The sequence below is a fragment of the Phytophthora infestans genome, genomic scaffold, assembly GCF_000142945.1.
Source record: "Phytophthora infestans T30-4 supercont1.129 genomic scaffold, whole genome shotgun sequence".
Lineage (NCBI taxonomy): Eukaryota > Oomycota > Peronosporomycetes > Peronosporales > Peronosporaceae > Phytophthora > Phytophthora infestans.
The window spans coordinates 56,110-79,823 of record NW_003303630.1 but is presented as its reverse complement, the minus strand read 5'-3'; the positions used below and the strand labels follow the sequence as shown (position 1 = coordinate 79,823).

Genomic DNA, 23,714 nt, shown 5'->3' with positions numbered 1-23,714 from the left:
GACGAGGCCGAAGAAGTCAGACCAGCGCGAAGGATGCAATGTTCATGATATTAGCTATCCTAAAACACAATGGCACAGGGGGAAAGCGCGGTTGCCTTTGATCTTAGGGAAATCACGCATGAGAAGAGGACGTATAAGCCGTCGACGGTGATCGAACCTATCCTCTTCGCATAGTTTGTGAAATCGGTGACCATGACTCAATAGCGTGAAAGCAACAAGACCTTTCGCAATTAGCCATATGCTCTCTACGCTGCCGACGTCAAGTTTGAGCCTGCTCACGGCCAAGTGGCGATTTCACTGAGAAGAAAACCTACTTCAGTGACAAGCACAATCTGTACGGATACAAGCTTGAATGCTGAGATGCATACCGTCGTGAAGTCTAGTCCCACGTGCCCGGATCAAAATCGAATTAAGCCATGATGATCGCCCGTAGAGCCATTCCCATGGACCGCATGCAGAAGACACCTCACGATCGGGGACAGGACGATAAGGGGCTCAAAACCCTTTCGCAGGGGGCCCTCGTTGACAAGGGATATCAGGGAGCTGAGGCAGTGCTTCGAACATTTCAGCCGAAACGGAAACCCCGCCGCGGAGAGCTGAGCCATCAAGACATTACCAGAAACCGCCTTGTCCCATCAGACCGCGCGTTGGTGGAAAAAAAATTCGGGCGTGTGTGCATGTTGTGGAAACGAGGACAGCAAACTGTATCACTCCGTGCTTTCACACTACCAATCAATGACCAGTAAGGCCAGGGAAAGACGTAAACGAACCCACAAAGCGTACAGAATGCGACGCGACGAGCGGCTTTCGGCACCAGCGACGCGATCGATACCAGCACGTCGCCGAGCGACGCTGCCACGTCCCACACCCTACCGGGGCTCTGTAGAGCACGAAGACGACAAAACGCAGATGTCACTAGAGTTTTACTTTCACGAAAGATTTCATAACCTTCTTTTACTGAAATCTAGGCAGCTAGATCACTTTTTCATTTTTACGATCACGGACAAAAGTAGCGTTTTTTTTATTGTGAAATTATATATCACCATTTGTGTTTGAATTCCACGGAACCGTTTTGTGACATGAAGTTGTCTTCAACTTGACCCACTTTAGCCATCTTATAGCAATCTCTATAAATTCAAAATACAGTCATGTAATATGCGAGTTATAATAAAATAGAGCTACTGTGGCAAAAGGTTTTTCATTAATTACGGAGTCAACTTTATTTTTGAAGTTTCGTGTATCTCCGCAATTTTTTGTAGCTTACTAAAAGTGCTGTTTCTGGTGAAATGCTAATGTAAAAAATGGTGCTGCGCTTTTCATTTTGATGTCTATTGTATTTAAGATCTAAGTGAAAAAGTCTTTATGCATCTGTTCTTAATTTTTTAGTACTATGTAGATACTTGCTAAGGGCGCAGCGAACTTAAAGCTTACTCAGGCTGTGAATCCGTGCGCTGCCGATTCTTCATTCGTGTGGGGCGCTTTCTTCCTCTTGATGACGGATATAACCAGACGAAGTTGATCTCGAAATCCACTTTGAGCTTTCATACAATGTTGTGGGCTGGTTCGCAGGTGAGGTCATGATAGCCAGCCTACTGGATAAGATAAAACTCATAGCCATTTACCCAGCGTTTAGCATATACCTTCTCGACGTCAAATTGTTCTTCTCTGCGACCTCGTCCTGCTCGATTGCTGGCAAATAGGCCACTACCGCTGCGGACAGCACCGCTCATCGTTTTACTACTTCGGTGCTTTGTGGGCGGTTGGTTATGTTGGGATTAATCTTGAGGCGGTAGAAAGAGTCGTGGAGCCTACGTTCCATGTTCCGGACATGATTTCGTCGCTTGTTGGTCGGAGGCATTGTAAATGAAATACTTCAACTAATACGTTTTACAAAGGTTGTAGCGCTCCCTCTAATTCTAAATTAAAAGAGAAAACATGAACGTTTTAAGAAAAAGTCAAAGTAGCCAATCAGAAATGGCTTCGTAGAGATATATCTCCTTCTTCAATTTTATAAATTCATGAGAACTGTTTTTGGGTGCTGCTTGTTGTTGTGCTAATTAAATAAGCTATTAGATTATATTTTGCTAAAATTAGGGGCTGGTCGCGCTGACTGGTGCTGGCTCTCGGTCTGGTGTTTAAATTAGGGATAGAGCTAAGCGATGACCTGATTGGGGCAGGGGGCTATAACAAAACCCCAGTTTTGTAAAAACTTGGGAACTAAAGGTACGATCAGGTTCCCGAGTTTTGCGCTGTGCGTCTGGCCGGCTTGCAATAGCCCACCAAATTTTATAATATACTTGAATGGCGATGCCCAGCCCACCCGAACTAGTTGCGCTTGCAGTGGAAGCCGTCGTTGCGAGTATGTGGGTTTATGCTTCATCGAAATGTGCCCATAAATGTGTTTACCTTTGAAGCGCGCCTGCTAAAGCGCTCGGCGTGAGTCTCATAGCGAGTGTCATTAAGTCGCGCACCATGTTGTCATTCCAATCCAGCGGTGTCCTTTTTGCATGCCATCGTGTTATTCTCTTTGCCTCCCTTCTTGCCTGTGGGCTTAGAGCTGTCTGGCATGCCACCAGCCTCTACATCAGTAGCTCTGTTTGCCATTAAGTGGCTATGTGAAGAGGGCGTCCGTGCGTCTGACATAACCATAACAGACAAGCTGCTACCTGGTGGCAGGCACAGCGCGTCGTTTTCTGTGCTTGCCTGGTCTGTGTAGTCAAAAAGGCGTGTGCACATTTGCTGCTTGGCCGGAGAACGTCGGTGTGGGCACGGTCATGGTAGGCCTGAACGCATGCTGCTTCAGGCGCGAGGGAGAGCTTGCAAACTGTGCAGACCAACAGCTCAATGCGCACACACCACTGGCACAAACCTGACTTTGGCACCTAGCCCTAGGCACACTAAACTGAGAACCTGCACCAGCAGTCAGGCTAGTTTAAAAAGGCTCAGAAAATGGAACATTTTTTTGAAAACGTATTATGGGTCTTCTTGAGAAAATGGGCAAACGATAATAAAAATACAAAAATCAAATGAAAAATGTGCGAAACTTTCTTTTAAATCTATCACGATAAGTACCTGGTTTCTGCAAGACTAAAACCGACGGGTTTGTTAGTCTGAGTTGATTTACACCTTGAGTAGCGGTACTAAATCCTACCTAATTCAACCTCTCTACATCAGTTGTTAGGAGCTTGAAATACGGAAAATGAAACCACGCAGGAGCAAGAGAGATAAAACAAGCTGAATTCTTAAAGTAGTTTTTCATGGTGTCTAATAATATGTGTCCGTGTACCCCTGTATAGCCAACCAAACTTTATGAGCTCAGAATGCAAGCTTATTACACATCCGAAGTTTTGTACTTAGATCAGTCATAAATACAGCGTGCGGATGCTAATCTAAGTGCTTTCCCCCTTGGACTATGTAATTACTCGTTTGTATACATGCGTACACTAAAATAGAAACGCATGTCTTTTGTGTACGGAGTAACTTATTGAAGCCGGTATGTTAGCTGAATAGAAATCGGTAAATGGAGTCGATTTCGAACATCTGTGTCAATACACCAGTGTCAATGTCGTAAAAACTGAAGCTCTCTGTAACATACATTATTTTGCAACCATAGAACTTTAGCACACACGGTAAGCGAAGAGTGACCGCACTATGAACTATTCGATCCAAGACTGCAAAGGTATCCCAGTCTTCGTGCGGCCCTAGTTTTAGTGGATGCTATCGCAGATTGGATCTACACTCTAACCCGATACAGTACTTTATATGGATGGGAGGGGATATCATTGCTGTCGCCTCAGTTTTACAAAGTCCAAAACGGGCAATGAGCTCGCGCTACGTTACTAGGAAATATGCGCGTTTTCATACAAATTGTCTGTCTACCTGGAAGGCGTAAACGAGAGCTATCCACCGCACTCAACACTGTTGGAGGAGGTTGTTTGGCGACTTCACGATCGCCCCGTTTCCCCAGGGCCTCCCTGTCATGGCACGATTTGATAGGCAGTTAGGTAGTGAGGTCATCCCTCCTTATGTGACCCGCATTCAACATAGACCTACCGCGTACCATAGTATTTGTACGATTATCAGCGGTTTAATGAGGTTAAAGAGTTCAAATCAAATCGAAGAATGGATAAGAATCCACCAATCACAGTTGCTCCCACAACCTCTCCAAATTATACCCCCCTATAACTTGAAACCCCCTCCTGTTTATATCCATTTTGACGACGAGCATAGAAGGCGAGCATATCTGCGGTTGGTGTGGATCTTCCGAGTGCGACCGGGCAGTCTACGGGGGCGAGCTGCAAGAGACAGCAGCTCGTCTTGTGGACACGTTGTCGCGCAAATGACGGCGTAACCCTGTCGTGCGCGCTATTCTCCGTCGCAAGTATATTTACATGAAAACTGGAAGCATGAGCGGAGCGGTTCCTGAGTGCGTTAGAAGAGGACTGGTAAACAACTGGCCGGATGAAAGCATGGTGAGTGATTCTATTAGCAAGCGTCTGGAAGCTTTAGGTCAGCTACTCTTGTGATTGATCTATTGACGCGCTTTCGTGTAAACGCCACAGGATCCTGCGTCGTCGATCTACACACCGCGTCAAGAGCATCGCGAATAAATGTAGATCGCATTTGAAGACATCTTGGTAGTGGAATGCACTGAAGCACCCCACGTGAAAGCCCCTCTCGCATTTAGTACATCCGTACTTCGCTTTCTTGCTGATTCCTCGCATGCTACACAGGTAGCAAGTCAGCTTGCAATTGCTGTGTGCCGTAGCGTTAGGAGTAATGATGTGGAACGAAGTGTCAACCCCAACAACTTCGTCGAATGCTTCACGCTTCCTCGACTTTTCACGTCGTAATTTCCGTCTCCGAATATTCTTTTCATTGCTCGTCAAGACGTCCGAAATGCGCCGTTTGAAATCGCGCAGTGTAAGAGTCGATGACGTCGTGATTTTCAGCAAAGCGAAGGCATTGTTGATCGCCAGATCAACCAACCAGGTAAAAATTGTCATGTCCAGACGCTTCTCACGACGGCGAGATGGATTGTTTGATCGCAGTTGATCAGCGCGATCAACACCGCTCATGTAACGGTTGTAAACTGCAATCACGGTTGGTACCATGAATATCGTGCGATGCAAAACACGGTCGTCTGTCCAGCGCTCAATTGGATAGAGGCCATGACAACAGTCGACAGCCTCTTGAGATGAGCCGGGCAGGGTTCGAGTCGACGGAGCTGCTCGCAGATCGTTCGAGTAGAAGATGACTACCTTTCGATCTTTGAAAACGATGTAGCCAGCTCTTTCCGCAAGCACAAGCTCTGGTTTGAACTCGCTCTGCTGTGCTTTCGGAAGACGCTTCTGCGCCTTTTGATGATCAGCATTTTCTTTTTCCACCCGGGCTCTTTGTCAACAGCAGCAACCAACACCCGATAGTCACTGTCCGACTCAGCTACTCGCTCTACAGCCTTCTCCACGGCTGGTTTATTTCACTTATCAATCCGGCTCATATGCACGGTGCCGATGGTATGCATTTCACCGTCGGTAAAAGCACGAATTGCCTTAGCAAAGGTGTGCCACGTGTAGAAATTGTCGAAAACAGTGCGTCGATATTCGCTAGGAGAGCGCAGAACCTTAGATTGATGCCCCACCATGCTGATCCAGAGTGCTGTGGCAGATTAACCGCTGATTTCGACGTCTGGAAGCGCCAGCGCATTGTGAAGGCACGTACGCAGCACAGGAAACTGATCGGTGTAACGATGGGCTGGCATCGAATGCTGCATGCTGCCCGATCCGTCGTCCCATAGAGAATGCACGTACAGCGTGTCCCAGCCTACCACAGCGTAGAAGCGAACGCCGTACTTATCCGGCTTTGGGGGCATGTACGTGCGCGCTCTTGAGCGCGCTTTAGTTGCCACAGTCATCTCGTCGATGGCACTGACTCCAGTGGGGGTAGCAAACGCTGCAAACCGCTTCTGGAAATGCCCGAGTATTGCTCTGCTGTGCCACAGCGGATCGCGCACCTTGTCAATCGATTCGTCACCGTTGGCATAGAACTTTAGGGCCGTTCGAATATGCTGAAACCGCGTCCTCTCCATGGTCTCTGGGAATGAACTCTGACCGAGAAAACGCTTTTCCGACCAATACTCACTGATATCGTTCAGCATGTAAATGCTCATGGCAATCTCCAGCCCGCAATACGCATCAAACTCGCTCTCCGTGGGTGTATTTTGTCCTCGAGCAGACTTTTCAGCGGATGTCCACGAAAGCAAGCTACTGCGACCCGATGAAGTGAAAAACAGCGAAAATAATCCATATTCTCCATTCTCACGATAGGCTTTGGCTATTTGCTGTTCCACCACGACGTGTAGTCCACTCTGCATGTTCAGCGACTCCATGTACGACTTCCCCATGACGCTTGGTGTGCATATGCTGAATGCAGTTAGGGGGGTACAATTGGTGCTCTGTACATCTGCTCCAGTGTCCTTGTGCAATGCGTTGACACCACGCGGCAGATACGTAGGGCGAGGCTGCTCACCGCCGATGATAAGCGAGGCCTCGGTGGCTCGGATTTGCACCTCAGCAGCACAGCACTGCTCTCCATGATCGCTGCGGCAACCTGCATCGGCTGTGAGCTGACTGTAGCCTCCAGCAACACTCTCACTACGCGCAACATGCTGTCCCATACTGACACTGCGCCGTACAACACCTCCTTCTCGTCATTGGGCGCCGCTGGTATCTCCACCGAGCCCCGCTTTATCGCCAGCAATCCACGCGTGGTCTTCATCAATTTGAGCACCATCATCTTCGTCAGCCACCCACGCGTCTTCTCCGCCAGTCTGAACGCCGTTATCGTCACCAGCCAGCCTCTCCCAGTCCTCCACGAGGTCTTCCACGGCGATGTCGTCAAGGGCGTACTCCTGCAGCGCCTCCAGGTCCCCCCAACCAGCTAAATTCTCGCCCGACATCGTGCCGGGGTGTGCGGGGGCAAGCTGAAACCTCTATGCCGCTTAGACCGCGGTTACGAACACGACTTGGCCCCATATCGCGACTCCGCCAGATGCTGCTATAGGTCCGATGGGACCGCTAAGAATGTCGTGGGCTGCACTGTCCGATGTACATGCCACTTTTTAACCAATAAGAATCTGCAAAACGCTCTGTTACAGGTCCAGGTGAACCTCTAAGCGGTCTGGTAGCTAAAGGGTTAAACCGCCTCTGTTGCGTCTCAGCAAGTGAGATCACGCGTTAAATCCACAATAGCAAAATGTAGTGAAAATATTTAGCAACCAGTTTCGTGTCACTTTTAAACTTATATCCAGTATGGCTGTAGCCAATATCACCAGATCGCCCATGAGACAATTTTGTGATTAGGTCAAGGCTGAAATTATTATTACAATCATCTGTTAAGGGTATTGATTTACAAAAACCGAAGGACCAAAACGGGTGAGACACAGCTCCTAAAACAAGCGTTGACAGCTCAGTCGGTTAACGGCAGTGTTATTGAGGGCCAGGGTATTTGGTGTGGGTTCGAGTCCCCCCGATTGCATCGGAGCAGGGTATGTCGCCGTGCAGTCTTGCACGGTTAATTCTCCGCGCTAAATGGTAAGTACATGCACATATATTGTATCTGCACTTGAATCGGTTGTTAGCTAACAGCAAATGTGTGTGAAGTTTTATTTGCCTCCTAGAGCCTCTACAGTCCCCTGTGCGGCGTCTGTAGCTTTGTGTCTCTTCTTCTGCTTTGTTTTGTTTGTGCTTTCCTGCTCCAATTCATCCAGCCGTTTAGCAGTCAAAATGTAACCGCCAACAGAGGCCGTCATTCTTCTTCTTATCTTCGTCGATGGCTGTGTCAGCGTCAGAATCTCACGGCGTATTGCCAGCTCACCCATCAACCAGGCTGCAATCCGGAAGTCCGCCGGGCTTCCATTTCGTGTGTAGATTGTCATGCACTGGTGCATTCTCACCAGCGATAGTGGATATAGCCCACACACTCGAAATCCTGACGATACGTTGGTGGAAAAAAGACATCTCGTACAGGCCAAACAGGAAATCCTTACCGCGGTAGCTTTGTCAATCGAACACCCTCCCTCAGGATCCTCATCGCCAAAATATTCACTAGAGCACGAAGTTTACCCTTAAACGATGCGAAAACAGTCACATCAAGAGGTTGAAAAAGGTGTGTTGCGTTCGCAGGCAGGCAAACCATTATAATCTTTAGCTCGACTGCTTTCTCGACAATAGAGCGCGAGTAATGGGAGGTAGAGTCATCCATTACCAAGAGGAGAGGACGCTTTTCGGTGGCTGGAACAGACTTCTAAAAAAACACGAGCCATGACTCAAATAGGGTCGAACTTATGAAACCAGACGGGGTTGCCGTAATACCAGCATCAGGTGCGTCACAGCTATTAAGAATATCCAGCGGCACGGTCTTTCCAGGAACAATAAAAACAGGCGGCACAACGAAGCCCGAGGCACTTCCACAAGCGATAATTGTCATGTGAAAACTTGTAGTTGGAACAGATGTCCACACGTTTTTAGAGCGTCGAGCGGAAACCACACGTTTTCCCTTCGACGCTTTGTAGAATGCGGTTTCATTGACGTTAAAGACGCGGTCGGCTGTAGCACCATTTTCGATAATGACCTTTGCCATTGAGTTAAATAGCTGGTGAGCGTCGGTATAATCAACCGTATTGCGAGCTTTAGACAGCATTTGAGCGAAGCGATCCGTGAGCTCGGGATGACGCTCTCGGAACCGCGTGTACCACCCTCCAGTGACAGCCCTACCAGCGACCAGCTCAGATTTTTCCACCGCTTTCTTCATGATCTCGGCACGTCCTACCGGTTGGCGTACAATTTGGCGTCCAATGACCCATTCTTGAATTGCATCCTCAGCCTCTGTCGGCAGCAGAGGCTTTGGACCTCGTCGCTGTCGGGTAACGTCGTTCTTTGCGTTGCGGGCCCACTTCCTCAGCGTGCTTCCTGGAATGTTGAGGTCCACGGCAACGGCGGAGGCTGGCTCACCGCCTTGGACACGCTGAACTGCACAGTCGAGGGCTTTTTGGCTGTACGATGGGGCCATTTGTAGCAATGGTGGCAAAAGGAGCGGTCTCGAGTCAAATCACAATCGATTTGCTATTGTGAATGACAGGTTCACAAGCACTTAGTGTTTTTACCAATAACGTTATTTTTTTTTAAATAGCCCGCTCTGATTGGGCATGCTCTTGACGCTACAAAACTGGTTTTCGATATGAAACTGGTTGCAGACCTTAGTAACTTTTCACTTGTCTAAATTCCAACCTGTTCTTATTATGCATTTTGATACTTTTAAAAACGTATACTACGCAGCACTTTAGTACTACAGTATTATTCTATGGATACTTATAATGTATCCAGAGGATCGCAGACCCTCGGTAAACCTGTACGAAATCTGGCCGCAGTTGCGTTAGAAAAACAGTTTGATTGAGCTGTACGTAAAACGATCGCAATTCGTGATGAAATGCGAAACTTTATCTCAGAATGGGTGAATATTGACCCGGTCGGACAAGAACAACATTCAAACAGCCTTATGTGTAGCCAAGTGACGGAAACACTGCACCGTTCTAAGCTCCTACCAAGTGTGTATTCTTATTGAAATGAATGTTCATTAAGTAAGACTTGGAGAGCGACTTCCACAATGAGGAAGCGCAATACTTTTCAATAATATTCATGGGCAACGCACGGCGTTAGTAGTACCTGTAGTGTCATTGTCAACGTTATACTATAGTACTACGTAGAACTAGTAGCACCTAATACTACTATGTCTTCTTAGAGAAAACTAATACTGATTTGCTAGTACTACTACCTATCCCGAAATAACAAAATTAAGTACCAAAACAGCAATTGAAATCCCTATAAAAACGCATTGTCCTGTATTTATTAATCGCGAAAGGGCTAAGGCTGTTTCGTGCATTGGTCCTGACGTGGTCAACTTTCTAAATGGAAACTCAGCTCGAGCTAGTTTTTGTGACTAAATAATGATTTCACGCCGAAGACGAATGCTGAAGCCTGAGCTGGCAAGCCTCACGCGGTGTGAGCCGTATCAGGTCATTGGCTCCTTGCGGGATCTAGGGTGACTTGACAAGTCCACCCGAACGCTCATCGTTGGTTGAAAATGGTAAGTCTGATACTTACTAAATGCTGTTATATATATCACCGTATTTTGGCAAAATAATAGGTAAAACAATGGAGAAATCCACAGACCAATCGCTGTTTAAGAATTTTTTGTGAGCTCCCATAATATGGGAGCTCACATATTATGATTTTGTATGCATTCTTTCCCACCCATACGTGACGAAAGCTCACAACTACTGGGTATTCACTTTGTCGAGAACGGCGCTGCTGGTGGTAGACAGAAGGAAAGTGCAAGTATTAACCAGGCGTTCGCTGCCACGTACGTGAGGAACGAGTGGGCATACACTCTAATGCTTTTGGCTACAATCTTCGATGGACTGGTTGAAGGTGCAATACCACATGACGAACGACGAGTGGAACTTCATGGAGAACTGGATTGACACAACGATTGGTGGAACACTGCTGACACAGCTAGCTACTACAGTATACTGTAGTCGATGTTTGTGAAATTGATGTACACACAATGAAGCAAAACGAATACTGCATTTCATTGTTTTGCACAATTAAGCAAAATGAATACTGCATTTCATTGTTTTGCACAATTAAGTTTCGTGTTTGGTCACAGTTCTTTTATCCCAAAGGCAGCACACTTCGTTTAGGTCTGTAGCGAACTTATCATTCTCCAGCACACCTCCGCTAGCATGCCTTACCCTCTGATCCGTCAGACGGAATGTACCAGCAGTGCTTGGTCGCCACGCCACCAATGGTCGTGTCTGTCCATTTCTCCGTAAACTTCCAGTTGCTGTCGGCAGTGTGATACTGTAGTTTCAGCCAGTCTTTCGACGCCTGGAGTGAAATGAAACCGTACTCTCCAATCGTGTACGACCACACGTTCTTGACGAGGTCCGTCGCATAAGGCTGGATGGTACTCACTTTGCCAGACTGACGGCCACCACCGACACCATTCTCGATGAAGTGGACTCCAATAGACTTCGAATAGTCGTGCTTCTCAGCGTGAGTGTGGCCATGAAGAAATGCTCGAACACCAGAGTTCCTCAAAGTATCAAACCACTTTTTCATGCCAGGCTCGGCGTAGTGGTCGTACGGACTGTAGTGGCTGTTGACGATCTTCCACGTTGCATCAGATTTGGCTGCCAGTTTTGCCACTTGAGCGCGTGACTCGTTGCCCCATTCAGCAAATTTGGCCTTGCAAGTGTCGAACATGGCCTTGTCACCACCAAAACAATATTTGCCTTCCCGAGTAATCGTGTTGCAGCCGGAACTGTCGTTTTTCGCGTACCCGTAGCATTGGCAACAAATGAGTTCGGCACTGTGGTCATTGTCGTTCGTGTCGACATTGAAGATGTCGATGCTCACACCCGTGGCAGGGTCATTTACCCGGTGGACGTAGAAATGACCGTCCATAGCCCAGCGATTGTCGTTGGGGCTCGTGTACTCAGATTGCCACTTGAGCTCGTTCTCAAGACCTTGAAACAACTCTGCAGTGTTGTTGCACGGAACAAGCTTGTCTCCACTACTGCAGATGTAATCAGAACCACCATAGTCGTGGTTGCCCATGACTGCCACCCACGGTACGTTCTTGATGTTTTCTCCATCGTACTTGGCCTCAAATGACGCAGCGAATCGGCTGTCACGCTCACCAAGGTAGTTGATGCCATTCCAGTAGAAATTATCACCATGGGCAAGGACGGCCTTGGGTTTGATGGACGTTCCTGCTTCGATGTTCATCAAAGTCGCTACGACTTCTTGGGAGTTGAGGTCGTAGTTGTTGGAGTTACTTCCGCAGCACGACCCCTTGTACAGCGTCGCCCCCCAATCGCCAATGCCGTAGACCGATAGTGAGTACTTAGCCGATGCCGGGTCTGACACAGAAGTCGAAGGCTGAGCTGTCGTAAGCCCTGCCTTCATTGTCGTGCCACTCGAATCACCCATAATGGCTAGCAGCGCCGCAGCGTCGGCCAGCATCTTGTAGTTCAGCATTTTTACTGTTCCTGGTATTCCGGGGGTTGCTCTCTCCAACGAAAAAAGAAGAATGAACTAAAAAAAATGCGACCACAATAAAAGTAATCAGGGGTTTACGGTATCTTTTACCGTCACGGAATCGACACACTGGAAAGAGCGTTTAGCCATATGGCTGACATGAATCCCTCTCGTGTCATGACAATGTGTCTTTGAACACATTTGGAGTTTCTTTGCCGCAGTTTCTAGACTAGGATTTGGCAACATCAAGGTGATCTGACTACGAACTTCAATCGCGCCGAGCCTATCTCAAATAAAAAATTAGGGGGGGGGCTGTATTTGAATACGTGTGACTGAAAGAATTGTTAGCCGGAGCTCATTCCTTTATCTCACGAACACAACCTGTAGCTCGTGGATTATGGTGATGCATACCGTCATGGTCTTGGCAACAAAGCAAACAACAAAAATCCCCTGAATAAAATATACTTTTAGAGGTAATATGGAAGATCAGTTCAGAGCAAGCCTTTTAAAAACGCATTTTGAGCAGATATAACAGGGTATAGAAGATTTAGTGCTTCGCTTTGCACCAGACGATTACTCTGTACGTGAAGTGTCTGTGAGCATAACAAGGTCTCTGTAATTAACAAATGCATACGTGTATAGTATTTCTTTGAAGTTAGTAGTATAGAATATATTGTTCTTGTGAAGTTTCTTTGAAGCTGGGTACATGCAAGATAGGCGAACTGGTAGAATTTCCGCTTTCTGTATATGCGGCACATCGACTTTACTTTATTTTGAGTTCAACTGTCCTACATGTAGCTGTAAAAAGGTTTGTCATGTCGATTTGTTAAATTTAATCGGTCAGGACTTACAACTCTTGAGGAGTAAACGAACACTCAACCCTATTTTACATTTTATGTGTCCAGCTCGTACATTTAATTCTTAAGTCTTGTCGAAAGAGAAAACTGCTTTCTGTGGCCTGTACTGTACATCAAAATCTGAGGTTTATGGATGCACTGTATTCATGTTTGTGGTGATGATGCCCAAAAATCCGTAGTCGGGATCCGGGTTCAGTAAGTTACTATCAGTAACAAAGTGCGACGCCACGATACAGTATGGATTGTACTGTGGACCGGTATGTACAATCTCAGGTACTTTATTCATCGCTCTTTGAGCCTTACTTAGACAAAAACAGGAAGCAATCACGCAAGCTTGGATGGCGTTCTATTACGTATCGATTATCAACGATCATTGAATCACGACAAGACAGCGGAGTTGAGGTGGTACTGTAGCTGTAGCGGCAGACGTACAGTTCATGACGCAGTGTTTATTTTTAATGTTTACTGCTCATGATCCAAAACTGCCTTAACCTCGTGGTAGAGCTACGCTTTCCGTGCATTATTAATATCTCCAGATAATAACTCGAGGTGTCTGTACGCGGGGCAGCTGGAACCTCTTATTTGCTCAAATCTCGTGGGTTTACTGACCCAGACTGGATCCCAGGTTTTGATAGCAACACCGTACTGTATTTTTTTGCAGTTTTCTTTTCTAGGATAAAACGGTTTCGTAAATAATTTTCCTTGATTATCTTCGGGATCTGTAGAGCGGTAAGTCTGATCGTAATCGATTGCGATGTACTGTACCTCAAAGCAGTGTATCCACAGGTTTTCTTTACAACTCCATCAACCATCTACATGTACGAATGATTAAAGTTATTAGCTCCTCATTCTTCATTTCCCCTGGAAACGCACAACCGTCACGTTCCGTCGACAAAGTAATTCGAAACGAGTATGCTGAATAACAGAGAAATATTCAACGCTGCTGTAGCTTTCTGCTTGGTAAGAGCTCCAGCCGCCTTGACGGTGACTGCTAAATTGACAGTGGATCTGTCACTGGATCCTTCATCGGCTCAGTATGCGTTGTCAGCCTTCGCTACTGGTGATTGGGGTGCAACGCTGTACAAGGGCTCATGTTGCAGAAGTGACTCCAACAACTACGATCTCCACTCCCAAAAGGTGGTGGCAACGTTGATGGACATCGAAGCCGGAGCGTCAATCAAGCCCAAGGCTGTCCTAGCCCATGGGGACAACTTGTACTGGAACGGAATCAACTATCTCAGCGAACGGGATGGACGTTTTGCTGCGTCGTTTGAAGACAAATACGACGGAAACAACATCAAGAATGTCCCCTGGGTGGCAGTTATGGGCAACCACGACTACGGTGGCTCTGACTTCATCTGTAGTAGCGGAAACAAGCTCGTTCCCTGCAACAGTACGGAGGAGCTGTTCCACGGCCTCGATAACAAACTCAAGTGGGAGGCGGAATACAAAAGTCCTAACGATAACCGTTGGCGTATGGCAAACGAACACTTCTACGTCTATCGTATTGAGGACCCAGCCTCAGAAGTGAGTATCGACATTTTCAATGTCGACACGAACGACGCCGATGTTCACGCTGCCGATCTCGTATGCTGTCAGTGTTACGGCTACGCGAAAACCGACAATGCCGGCTGCAACACTATCAAGCGTGAGGATAAGTACTGCTTTGGTGGTAATACGACCATGTTTGACACCTGTATGGCCAAGTTTGCTGAATGGGGTGCCGATTCCCGTGCTCGGCTGGCTCAGGAGGTAAAGCAGTCGACAGCAACTTGGAAGATTGTAAACAGTCACTTCAGCCCCTACGATCACTACTACGAGGCTGGAATGAACAAGTGGTTTGATGCTTTGAGAAACTCCGGCGCCCGGGTCTTCCTGCATGGCCACACTCACGGTGAAAAGCACGACTACGCGGAGTCTCTTGGTGTTCATTTCGTCGAAAATGGCGCTGGTGGTGGCAGACCGAAGGAATATGCGAGTACCATTCAAGACTATTCTGCCAAGTACGTGAAGAACGAGTGGGCGTACAATCCAATCGAGTACGGCTTCTTTTCGCTGCAAGCGTCGAAAGACTGGCTGAAGCTGCAGTACCACACGACGGACGACAAGTGGAATTTCACGGAGAAATGGGAGGACATGACAATTGGTGGCGTGGCAACCAAGCATTGCTGGTACATCCCGGCTGATGGATCGGAGGGTAGAGACTGCTAAGACGAGCAAAACTGAGGCGGGGGTCTGCTCTAGAATTACCCAAAAGTCCTTATTTTTTGTTTAATCAAACCCTGACCAACTTCTTCTCACGTATTCTTTCAATATCCACAAATAAGACAAATTCCACAAACCCAGCCACATCAACCGCGTAAATGTAACATGATCATCTTGCTATAATTGATTAAAATGTTTGACGGCCCGTATTAGCTAGGTCAAAATCATAGATTGAGCTTAAACGCCTCCCAGGAGAAGCAAAGTATCCTTGCTAATCGTACTTACACTATTTGGCTCGCTTAACCTTTGTGTCTCACTGAATGTGGTAAAAAAAAGAAACGTTCGCTTTCGTTCAGCATACTTACCCAGAGCTGGCAACATATTCAACGCGGTGTTGAAACTTACGTATCTAGCACGCTTTTCCTTCGCTGCCATCGACGGGAATGTACCAGCAGTACTTGGTCGCTACGCCGCCAACCGTTGTATTAGCGAACTTCTCCGTGAACGACCATTTGCTGTCAGTTGTATGGTACTGGAGCTTTAGCCAATCATTCGAAGCTTCCAAAGAGAAGAATCCGTACTCGTCGCCAGAGTACGACCACATATTCTTCGCGTAGGCGGTCGCAAACGGCGGGATGCCACTCGCAGACTCCTTCTGGATGCCACCTCCAGCGCCATTCTCCACAAAATGCAAGGCCAATGATTCCGAGTAATCGTGCTTTTCACCATGAGTGTGACCATACAGGAAAGCCTGGATGCCAGAGCCTCTTAGAACATCGACCCACTTGTTCATCCCGGCTTCAGCGTAGTGATCGTACGGTCCGTAGTGACTGTTAACAATCTTCCACGTCGCCGTCGACTGTTTCACTTTCTCTGCCAGTTGACTACGCGAGTCTTTTCCCCAGTCTGCGAACTTATCAAAGCAGGCATCGTACATGGCCGTGTCACCACCACAACAATATTTGTCTCCTCTAGCTACGCTGTTGCACCCCTTGCTGTCACCATTCGAGTATCCGTAGCATTGACAGCAGATGAGGTGGGCTCCGTGAACGTCAGCATCGTTTGTTTCAACGTTGAAAATGTCGATACTCACGCCCGTAGCTGCGTCCTCGATATGGTGCACGTAGAAGTGGTCGTCCAGGTTCCAGCGGTTGTCGTTCGGACTCGTGTACTCCGATTGCCACTTGAACTTGTAGTCCAGAGCTTGCAGTAGTGCAGCCGTGTTGGCGCATCGGGCGTTGTTGTCTCCCTGGTTGCACACGTAGCTGGCACCACCGTAGTCGTGGTTGCCCATTACATTCACCCACGGGATCGTCTTGATGTTTCTACCATTAAATTTCTCTTCGAATGTCGTGGCGAAGCGCGAGTCACGACCCTCTAGGCTATTTATTCCCGTCCAGTAGAAATTGTCACCGTGTCCGATGATCACCTTGGGCTTTATACCGGTTTCACCCGCTTGGATATCCATCAGGCTCGCCACAACGTCCTCGGCGTTAATATCGTAGTTGTTGTATGCTGCAGAACGCGAGCAACAGGACCCCTTGGTCACAGCTGTGCCCCAGTCGCCGATGGCAAAGGCTGACAGCGAGTACTTAGCTAACGCTGGGTCTGGTGCGCCACGTGAAGTCCTTACTATACTAAGCATCATCACTGCTTGTATCAAAGCCTTGTACCGGTAGCTCAGCATTGTTCTTGCTTTGGATAATTTCTCGTGTCTGCTCTCTGAGGCAAATCGAAGAATGAAGAAGTTCAGGCTGGGACGCGACGAAAGAGCGACACCAAGTCGAAAGTTACGTCTGGGTTCGTGGCATGTAGAAGGCCGAGGGCCGCCCAATACTTTGGTAATGTGATGTTATCGTAGGGACGAGTGGGCAACATGGAGGGATTAGGATGGTGAAGTTTCAGTCGGATACGTATCCAAATCGAGAGAGCAAACAAATCGGAGAACCGGTACTCGTAAAAAAAAAAGTCGGGTGCTTTTCTATTTAGGCATCGCTCTTAATCCGAGACCAGGTTTAATCAAGACCCATTAAGAAATCTACCCGAGGAGTATAATAATGCCAATGCATTCATTACAAGTTTCGTTGTCGCATCTAATATTATAGGCGACCCAGAGCGTTGCCCCGGGAGGAGAGCACAGGTCGTAGATTGAAATGGCTGTAGTGAAAGAGGTAGTAAAATTATCCAGACTTGAGGCGTTGCTTTGGCCTGGGAGGACAGTTGATTATGTGTGGTAAAAATAAAAGTGAAACACTACAACAGCTACCGGTATACAAATTTATGAATCTTAAAAAAATATATAATACGAAGTAATATTTAACATTTCTGCAAGTAAGAAATGGATGGCCTAAAGAGCAGCCGACAGAGACGACTATTGCTTCATAAACGTCGAGAAAAGGCGAGCTGTTGCAGCATGTTCAGCCAAGACAAGTGTGTCCAAGCGAAAGCACAAAAATATCAATTGGGCCAGCTTGCTGAAAGTATTCTGGATAAGGTGGCGTAGACGAGAGACCAGCTGGAGATATTACGACCCTGTGATAATTAAACGAAGCATCCAAAGCTTGCGCTAGCTATTACCACTGCTGCGGATGCGTGTCTTTGTCTTCAATAATGAGCGCTTCTCGCATTGGGCTTCCTAGCAGCATTCACACAACACTTATCACAGAACGTACGCTAAATATTTTGGACCCCTAGGGTCAGTCTGTGGACCATCGACTCAGGTAACAATCGCGCACACACCGTCAATGTAATAAAATTGGTTAGGCTGCCCAGCTAGCTAAAGCAGTCCTCCCAGTATTAATATTTGTGTGGAATTGTTGAAAGGCACGTCAACATGTAGTCATCTACCGTTGATTACGACGTACAGGCAAGGCAGACGCACCACACAGAAGACTATTGGTCGGTGGCGCCATGCTCCTTCAGGTGGCTCTGCGATTGGTAGCATGCAGCACTCTTCAGCGTGCTGCCCAAGACTTTACCCTTTTGCTACAGGCTAGATGTATATCAGCTCGAACTAGGACCACAAGTAGCTAGCGCACGATTAATCTCACTCTTCAAATTTCCAACAACTCAACAGGTTACGATTTCAAGGCGCTTCGACGAAGAGTACCATGAAGAAGCCCGACGACCTGCTCTGTTCCGACAATTACTTCCATTGGGAGTTTAATATGAGGATGGCACTCGCACGAAAGGGCCTCGGGGACCATCTCATCGTCGTGAAGCAAGAACACGAGATGAATGAGGCGTGGAGGTTGAGTGACCAGAAGACGCTGGCACGCATCGCTCAGGGGGTGTCTCTGGAACACCAGACCAAGATACGCACTGCTGTTACAGCGAAGCAAGCGTGGGACACACTGAAGGAGTACTACAACCGCTCTACCCTGCAGAATCGCGTGACGATGACCCGCAGACTGCACGAGTTTGCAATGGAGCCAGGGCAAACTATGGCCACGCATCTTGACCGATATGACGAGTTGGTAACGGCGCTGGAGGCTGTTGGCGACGGGATAGATGACGCACGGCAACTGGTAGTGTTGCTCGGCAGCTTGCCTGCTGAGTACAGCACCATAGTGTCGATTGTCGAGAGTACCCGAGACGTAACTCTCATCGAAGTGAAGGAGAAGTTGCTTAAGGAGCACGACAAGCAAGCAACTCAAGAGTCGGAAGAGGCGGCATTCAAGGCCCGCCCTAACTCACGAACAAAGTCGAAGGTGCAGCCGAGGGCTACCAAGAAACTCGGTGGTCCATCCAAGAATAAATTTGGTGGCAAGTGCTTTGCTTGTGGAAAGCGTGGGCACAAGGAGGAAGACTGCAGAAGTTCTCACCAGAATGGCGGCGACGAGACGCTGTTCATGGTTCACCAAGGTGGTGGTGAAGGGTGGCTGATTGACAGCGGTGCATCTTCGCACATGTCGCCGAAAAAGGAGGATTTTGTCACGTACCGACCACTGAAAGTCTATTCGAGTAACCGTCGCAGATGGTGCTGCAATGGAGGCGGTGGGTATTGGGGACATCCACATTCGAGGTTACGAAGACCAACAAATCGTTGTGCAGAATGCACTACATATTCCGAAGCTCGATCGTCGTTTACTGTCTGTACCGCGAATCACTTCTCGGTCACTCGTAGTGAAGTTTGGATCCACGTTTTGCTGGTTCATGCGAAGAAATAAGACGATTCTCAAGGTGCCAAAGGTGGGCAAAGCTTACGAGCTTTATGTTGAGCCCGAACGAGCTGCTGTCGTGAAGCACAAACCTGTTTCGACGCAGTGGGAGTTATGGCATGCTCGTATGGGTCATGCTTCGAAAGCTCGCATCTTGAGTACCCTTAAGGCCACAACAGGATTGCCGTCGATCACCGCGAGAGGCGGCGAATTGTGCTCAGGATGCATGAAAGGGAAGCACACGGTTAGTAGCTTTCCGGGGAGCACAGGTGCGGTGAAGACAAGTCGCGTTCTCGAGCTCGTCCACAGTGATCTGATGGGCCCGATGAAAACAGCATCGAGTGGCGGATCGAAGTATATTCTTCTGTTTGTCGACGATTACTCCCGTTACATTGCTGGCTTCTTTTTGAAGAAGAAGAGCGAGGTGGCGAACTGCTTTCGGAAATACAAGGCCCTCGTAGAGAATCAGTTTTTAGCCACCAAATCAAGGCGGTCAGGTCGGACAACGGCACAGAGTACGTCAACAAGACGTTTGACGGTATCTGCAGAGCAAGTGGCATTGTTCACTAGCTGACGACACCGTACACTCCCCCGCAAAACGGCTTAGCAGAACGCGTAAACAGAACTGTGATGGAAATGGCTCGCCCCATGCTGCATCACAAGCGCGTAAGTTACAAGTGGTGGGCGGAAGCGGTGAACACCGTAATCTACCTATTCAACCGTTTCGTGAACAATGTGAATCCCCACGTGACACCATACGAGATCTGTCATGGCAAACGCCCAAGTTTGGATCATCTACGAGTTTTTGGCTCCATTGGCTACGCGCATGTACACAAGGAAAAGCGTACTAAACTTGACGCTGAGAGCTACAAGTGCATGCTGATCGGATACGCAGAGCAGGCAAAAGCGTATCGCGTCGTCGACTTGGAGACAGGGAAGGTGAAACTCAGTCGATCATTAGCGCTAGATGAGCGTCAAGTTGATGGTGTCTACGCTGAAGCTCCTCGTGACTGACCAATTGAGTACATTGTGTGGAAAGACGTGGACGATGAACTTATGCAACCAGAGCTGAACGCCGGCAGCATCGACGTGGACGATGAACTTATGCAACCAGAGCTGAACGCCGGCAGCATCGACGTGGACATTATCATGGAAGATGTCCAAGAAGCCCCAGCTCAAGTTGCTGCACTTCCCGTCCCAGACGGCATTCCTGCTCTTTTTTTCACTAGCCCCGCCGCCCCGAGGCAATTACCAGCTCCAGAACCTTCTCAACGCCAGGATGTTATGGTTTTTCATCCCACGGAGAACCGCCGTGTTAGTGACCAGTACACGACAAGTATTGTGTCTTACAGCGGATCGGGCAACCGAGGTGACTATCGTGCTAGAGATTCCGTCGTCGCAAATGAGAGCGATTCGGGCACGATGGTGGTTTATGATGGCAGTCACGTCAATGAATTGGAGACAGGAGATCGACCATCAAAGCGATCACGGACGGAAACAGCCCTTATTGCAGGAGAAGTTGCGTTTGCTGCAGATGTGCCTAGCACTTTTGATGAAGCTTTTACTGGACCCGACCAGAAGGAATGACAAGAAGCGATTGCTGCGGAGCTCAACTCCTTGGAGCGGAATAACACCTGGATCGTAATTCCGCGCACCAGCACGATGAAGCCCGTCGGATGCAAATGGGATTTTGCACTGAAGCGTGATGCTGCTGGAAAAATCATTCGCTACAAAGCTCGACTTGTTGCGCGTGGCTTCACGCATGGTCAAGGTGTTGACTTTCACGATACGTATTCCCCAGTGGCCAGCATGAATGCCATTCGTATATTCCTGTCGGTGTGCTGCCAAAAACAGCTCTTGATTTTCCAGTTTGATGTGGATACGGCTTTTCTATATGGCGTTCTTAAGGAGAAAGTGTTCATGAGAGCTCCACCAGGAGTTAAAGTTCCTTCAGGATCTGTTCTCAAACTAGATAAATCAATCTACGGACTAAAGCAAGCTTCTCAGGTGTGGCACAACACCATCCACTCGGCGCTCATCGAGTTTGGTTTTGCTACGTCGTGTACAGATCCTTGTATATTCGTGTATCGGCATGGTGACGATGATGATGACAACGCTGGAAGTCTGGTTATTGTCTGTCGTTACGTTGATGACCTATTGATCGCATCGAAGAAGAGGCAGCTCTTTCGACTCAAGGAGCTCGGAATTGCCAAATTTGTGCTGGGAATTGAGCTGAATCACAATGTCGAACAGCGCGTCCTCTGTCTTTCCCAAAAGAGATACATCATGGACGTCGTCAGTCGTTTCAAGCAAGATGGTGCAAAAACTGCTGAAAATCCGTGCGAGGCGAGTCTTAAATTGTCGAGAGCAGACTCCCCATCGACTGATGAAGAATTGGCTGAAATGCGTCGTGTGCCGTATCGGGCGCTTATGGGATCTCTGCTTTACATTGCTGCTAGTACGAGACCAGACATTGCTTACGCCACTACTCATCTTAGCCGATTTCTCGACAATCCTGGGCGGAAGCACTGGAAGGATGCTATTCGTATATTGCGGTATCTGAAAACGACATCAGACCATGGCTTGCGCTTTGATGCTTCGATTAGCCCTGATAAACTTCGCGACTACACCGATGCGGATTGGGGAAGCAACCTGGATGATCGACGCTCCGTCTCAGGTGTGCTCCTGCTGCTAGATGGCGGCCCTGTGGTGTACAAAGCTAAATACCAACGCTCTGTGGCTTTGAGCTCTGCTGAAGCTGAGTACATGGCTCTATCGCTGTGTGCGCAAGAAGTGATGTGGGCAAGAACATTGCTACAGGAGCTAGATTGCGAACAAGTGGGAGCCACGATCATTCTCGAAGACAATCAGGGAGCGATTGCTCTATCGAAGAACGTGGGGTATCAGACACGCACTAAACACATTGATTTGCGCCATCACTACATTCGCGAGCGCGTCCAAGAGAAGAGTGTTGCCGTAGAGTATGTCGAAACCAAGCTCCAGCTAGCGGACATGGTGACCAAACCAGTTGGGACGGCACAGTTTCAGTTTTTACGGTCGTCGACTGGTATCATTCCGGTGGTGAAGCGTGACGTGAGTGGGAGTGTTGAAAGGCACGTCAACATGTAGTCATCTACCGTTGATTACGACGTACAGGCAAGGCACACGCACCACACAGAAGACTATTGGTCGGTGGCACCATGCTCCTTCAGGTGGCTTTGCGATTGGTGGCATGCAGCACTCTTCAGCGTGCTGCCCAAGACTTTACCCTTTTGCTACAGGCTAGATGTAGATCAGCTCGAACTAGGACCACAAGTAGCTAGCGCACGATTAATCTCACTCTTCAAATTTCCAACAACTCAACAAGAATTCCGGAAGCCCAACGAGGATTAATATGGGGTCAATGTTCGCGCGACACGAGCGTGTGGTCTTCATCATGTTGTTTTAAACTCAACCTATGATTTTGTCCTAGCTAATACTGGCCGTCAAACAACTTTTATAGCAAGATGATCATGTTACATGTACGCGGTTGATGTGGTTGACTTTTACAACTTTTATAGCAAGATGATCATGTTACATGTACGCGGTTGATGTGGTTGGATATTTGTAAGAATATGTGAGAAGAAGTTGGTCAGAGTTTGATTAAACAAAAAATAAGGACTTTTTGGATAATTCTAGAGCATACCCCCCCCCTCCCGTTCTGCTCGTCTTAGCAGGCTCTACCCTCCGATCCATCAGCCGGGATGTACCAGCAATGCTTGGTTGCCACGCCACCAATTGTCATGTCCTCCCATTTCTCCGTGAAATTCCACTTGTCGTCCGTCGTGTGGTACTGCAGCTTCAGCCAGTCTTTCGACGCTTGCAGCGAAAAGAAGCCGTACTCGATTGGATTGTACGCCCACTCGTTCTTCACGTACTTGGTAGCATAGTCTTGAATGGTACTCGCATATTCCTTCGGTCTGCCACCACCAGCGCCATTTTCGACGAAATGAACACCAAGAGACTCCGCGTAGTCGTGCTTTTCACCGTGAGTGTGGCCATGCAGGAAGACCCGGGCGCCGGAGTTTCTCAGAGCATCAAACCACTTGTTCATTCCAGCCTCGTAGTAGTGATCGTAGGGGCTGAAGTGACTGTTTACAATCTTCCAAGTTGCTGTCGACTGCTTTACCTCCTGAGCCAGCCGAGCACGGGAATCGGCACCCCATTCAGCAAACTTGGCCATACAGGTGTCAAACATGGCCGTATTACCACCAAAGCAGTACTTATCCTCACGCTTGATAGTGTTGCAGCCTGTTGATATGCACCGACTCTGCACGGTTCGGCTAACCGGCGTGACGTTCCAAAATGGACCGGTCCCAAACCGGTTAATCTGGTGGATGGCCAGGAGCACT

General features: G+C 48.1%; 3 protein-coding genes across 3 annotated transcripts; 1 reads left to right on the top strand and 2 right to left on the bottom strand.

Moving 5' to 3' along the window:
* Positions 1-10,796: 10,796 nt before the first annotated feature.
* On the bottom strand, positions 10,797-11,849 carry PITG_20342 (uncharacterized protein; the record flags this gene model as incomplete). Its single annotated transcript, XM_002895829.1, has 2 exons — positions 10,797-11,756; positions 11,811-11,849. The coding sequence occupies 2 exons, from the start codon at positions 11,847-11,849 to the stop codon at positions 10,797-10,799; spliced, it is 999 nt and encodes a 332-aa protein (XP_002895875.1).
* Positions 11,850-13,429: 1,580 nt separating this feature from the next.
* PITG_20341 (calcineurin-like phosphoesterase, putative) lies at positions 13,430-15,169 on the top strand (the record flags this gene model as incomplete). Its single annotated transcript, XM_002895828.1, has 2 exons — positions 13,430-13,456; positions 13,994-15,169. The coding sequence occupies 2 exons, from the start codon at positions 13,430-13,432 to the stop codon at positions 15,167-15,169; spliced, it is 1,203 nt and encodes a 400-aa protein (XP_002895874.1).
* Positions 15,170-15,572: 403 nt separating this feature from the next.
* PITG_20340 (uncharacterized protein) lies at positions 15,573-16,631 on the bottom strand (the record flags this gene model as incomplete). Its single annotated transcript, XM_002895827.1, has 1 exon — positions 15,573-16,631. The coding sequence occupies one exon, from the start codon at positions 16,629-16,631 to the stop codon at positions 15,573-15,575; it is 1,059 nt and encodes a 352-aa protein (XP_002895873.1).
* Positions 16,632-23,714: the final 7,083 nt, after the last annotated feature.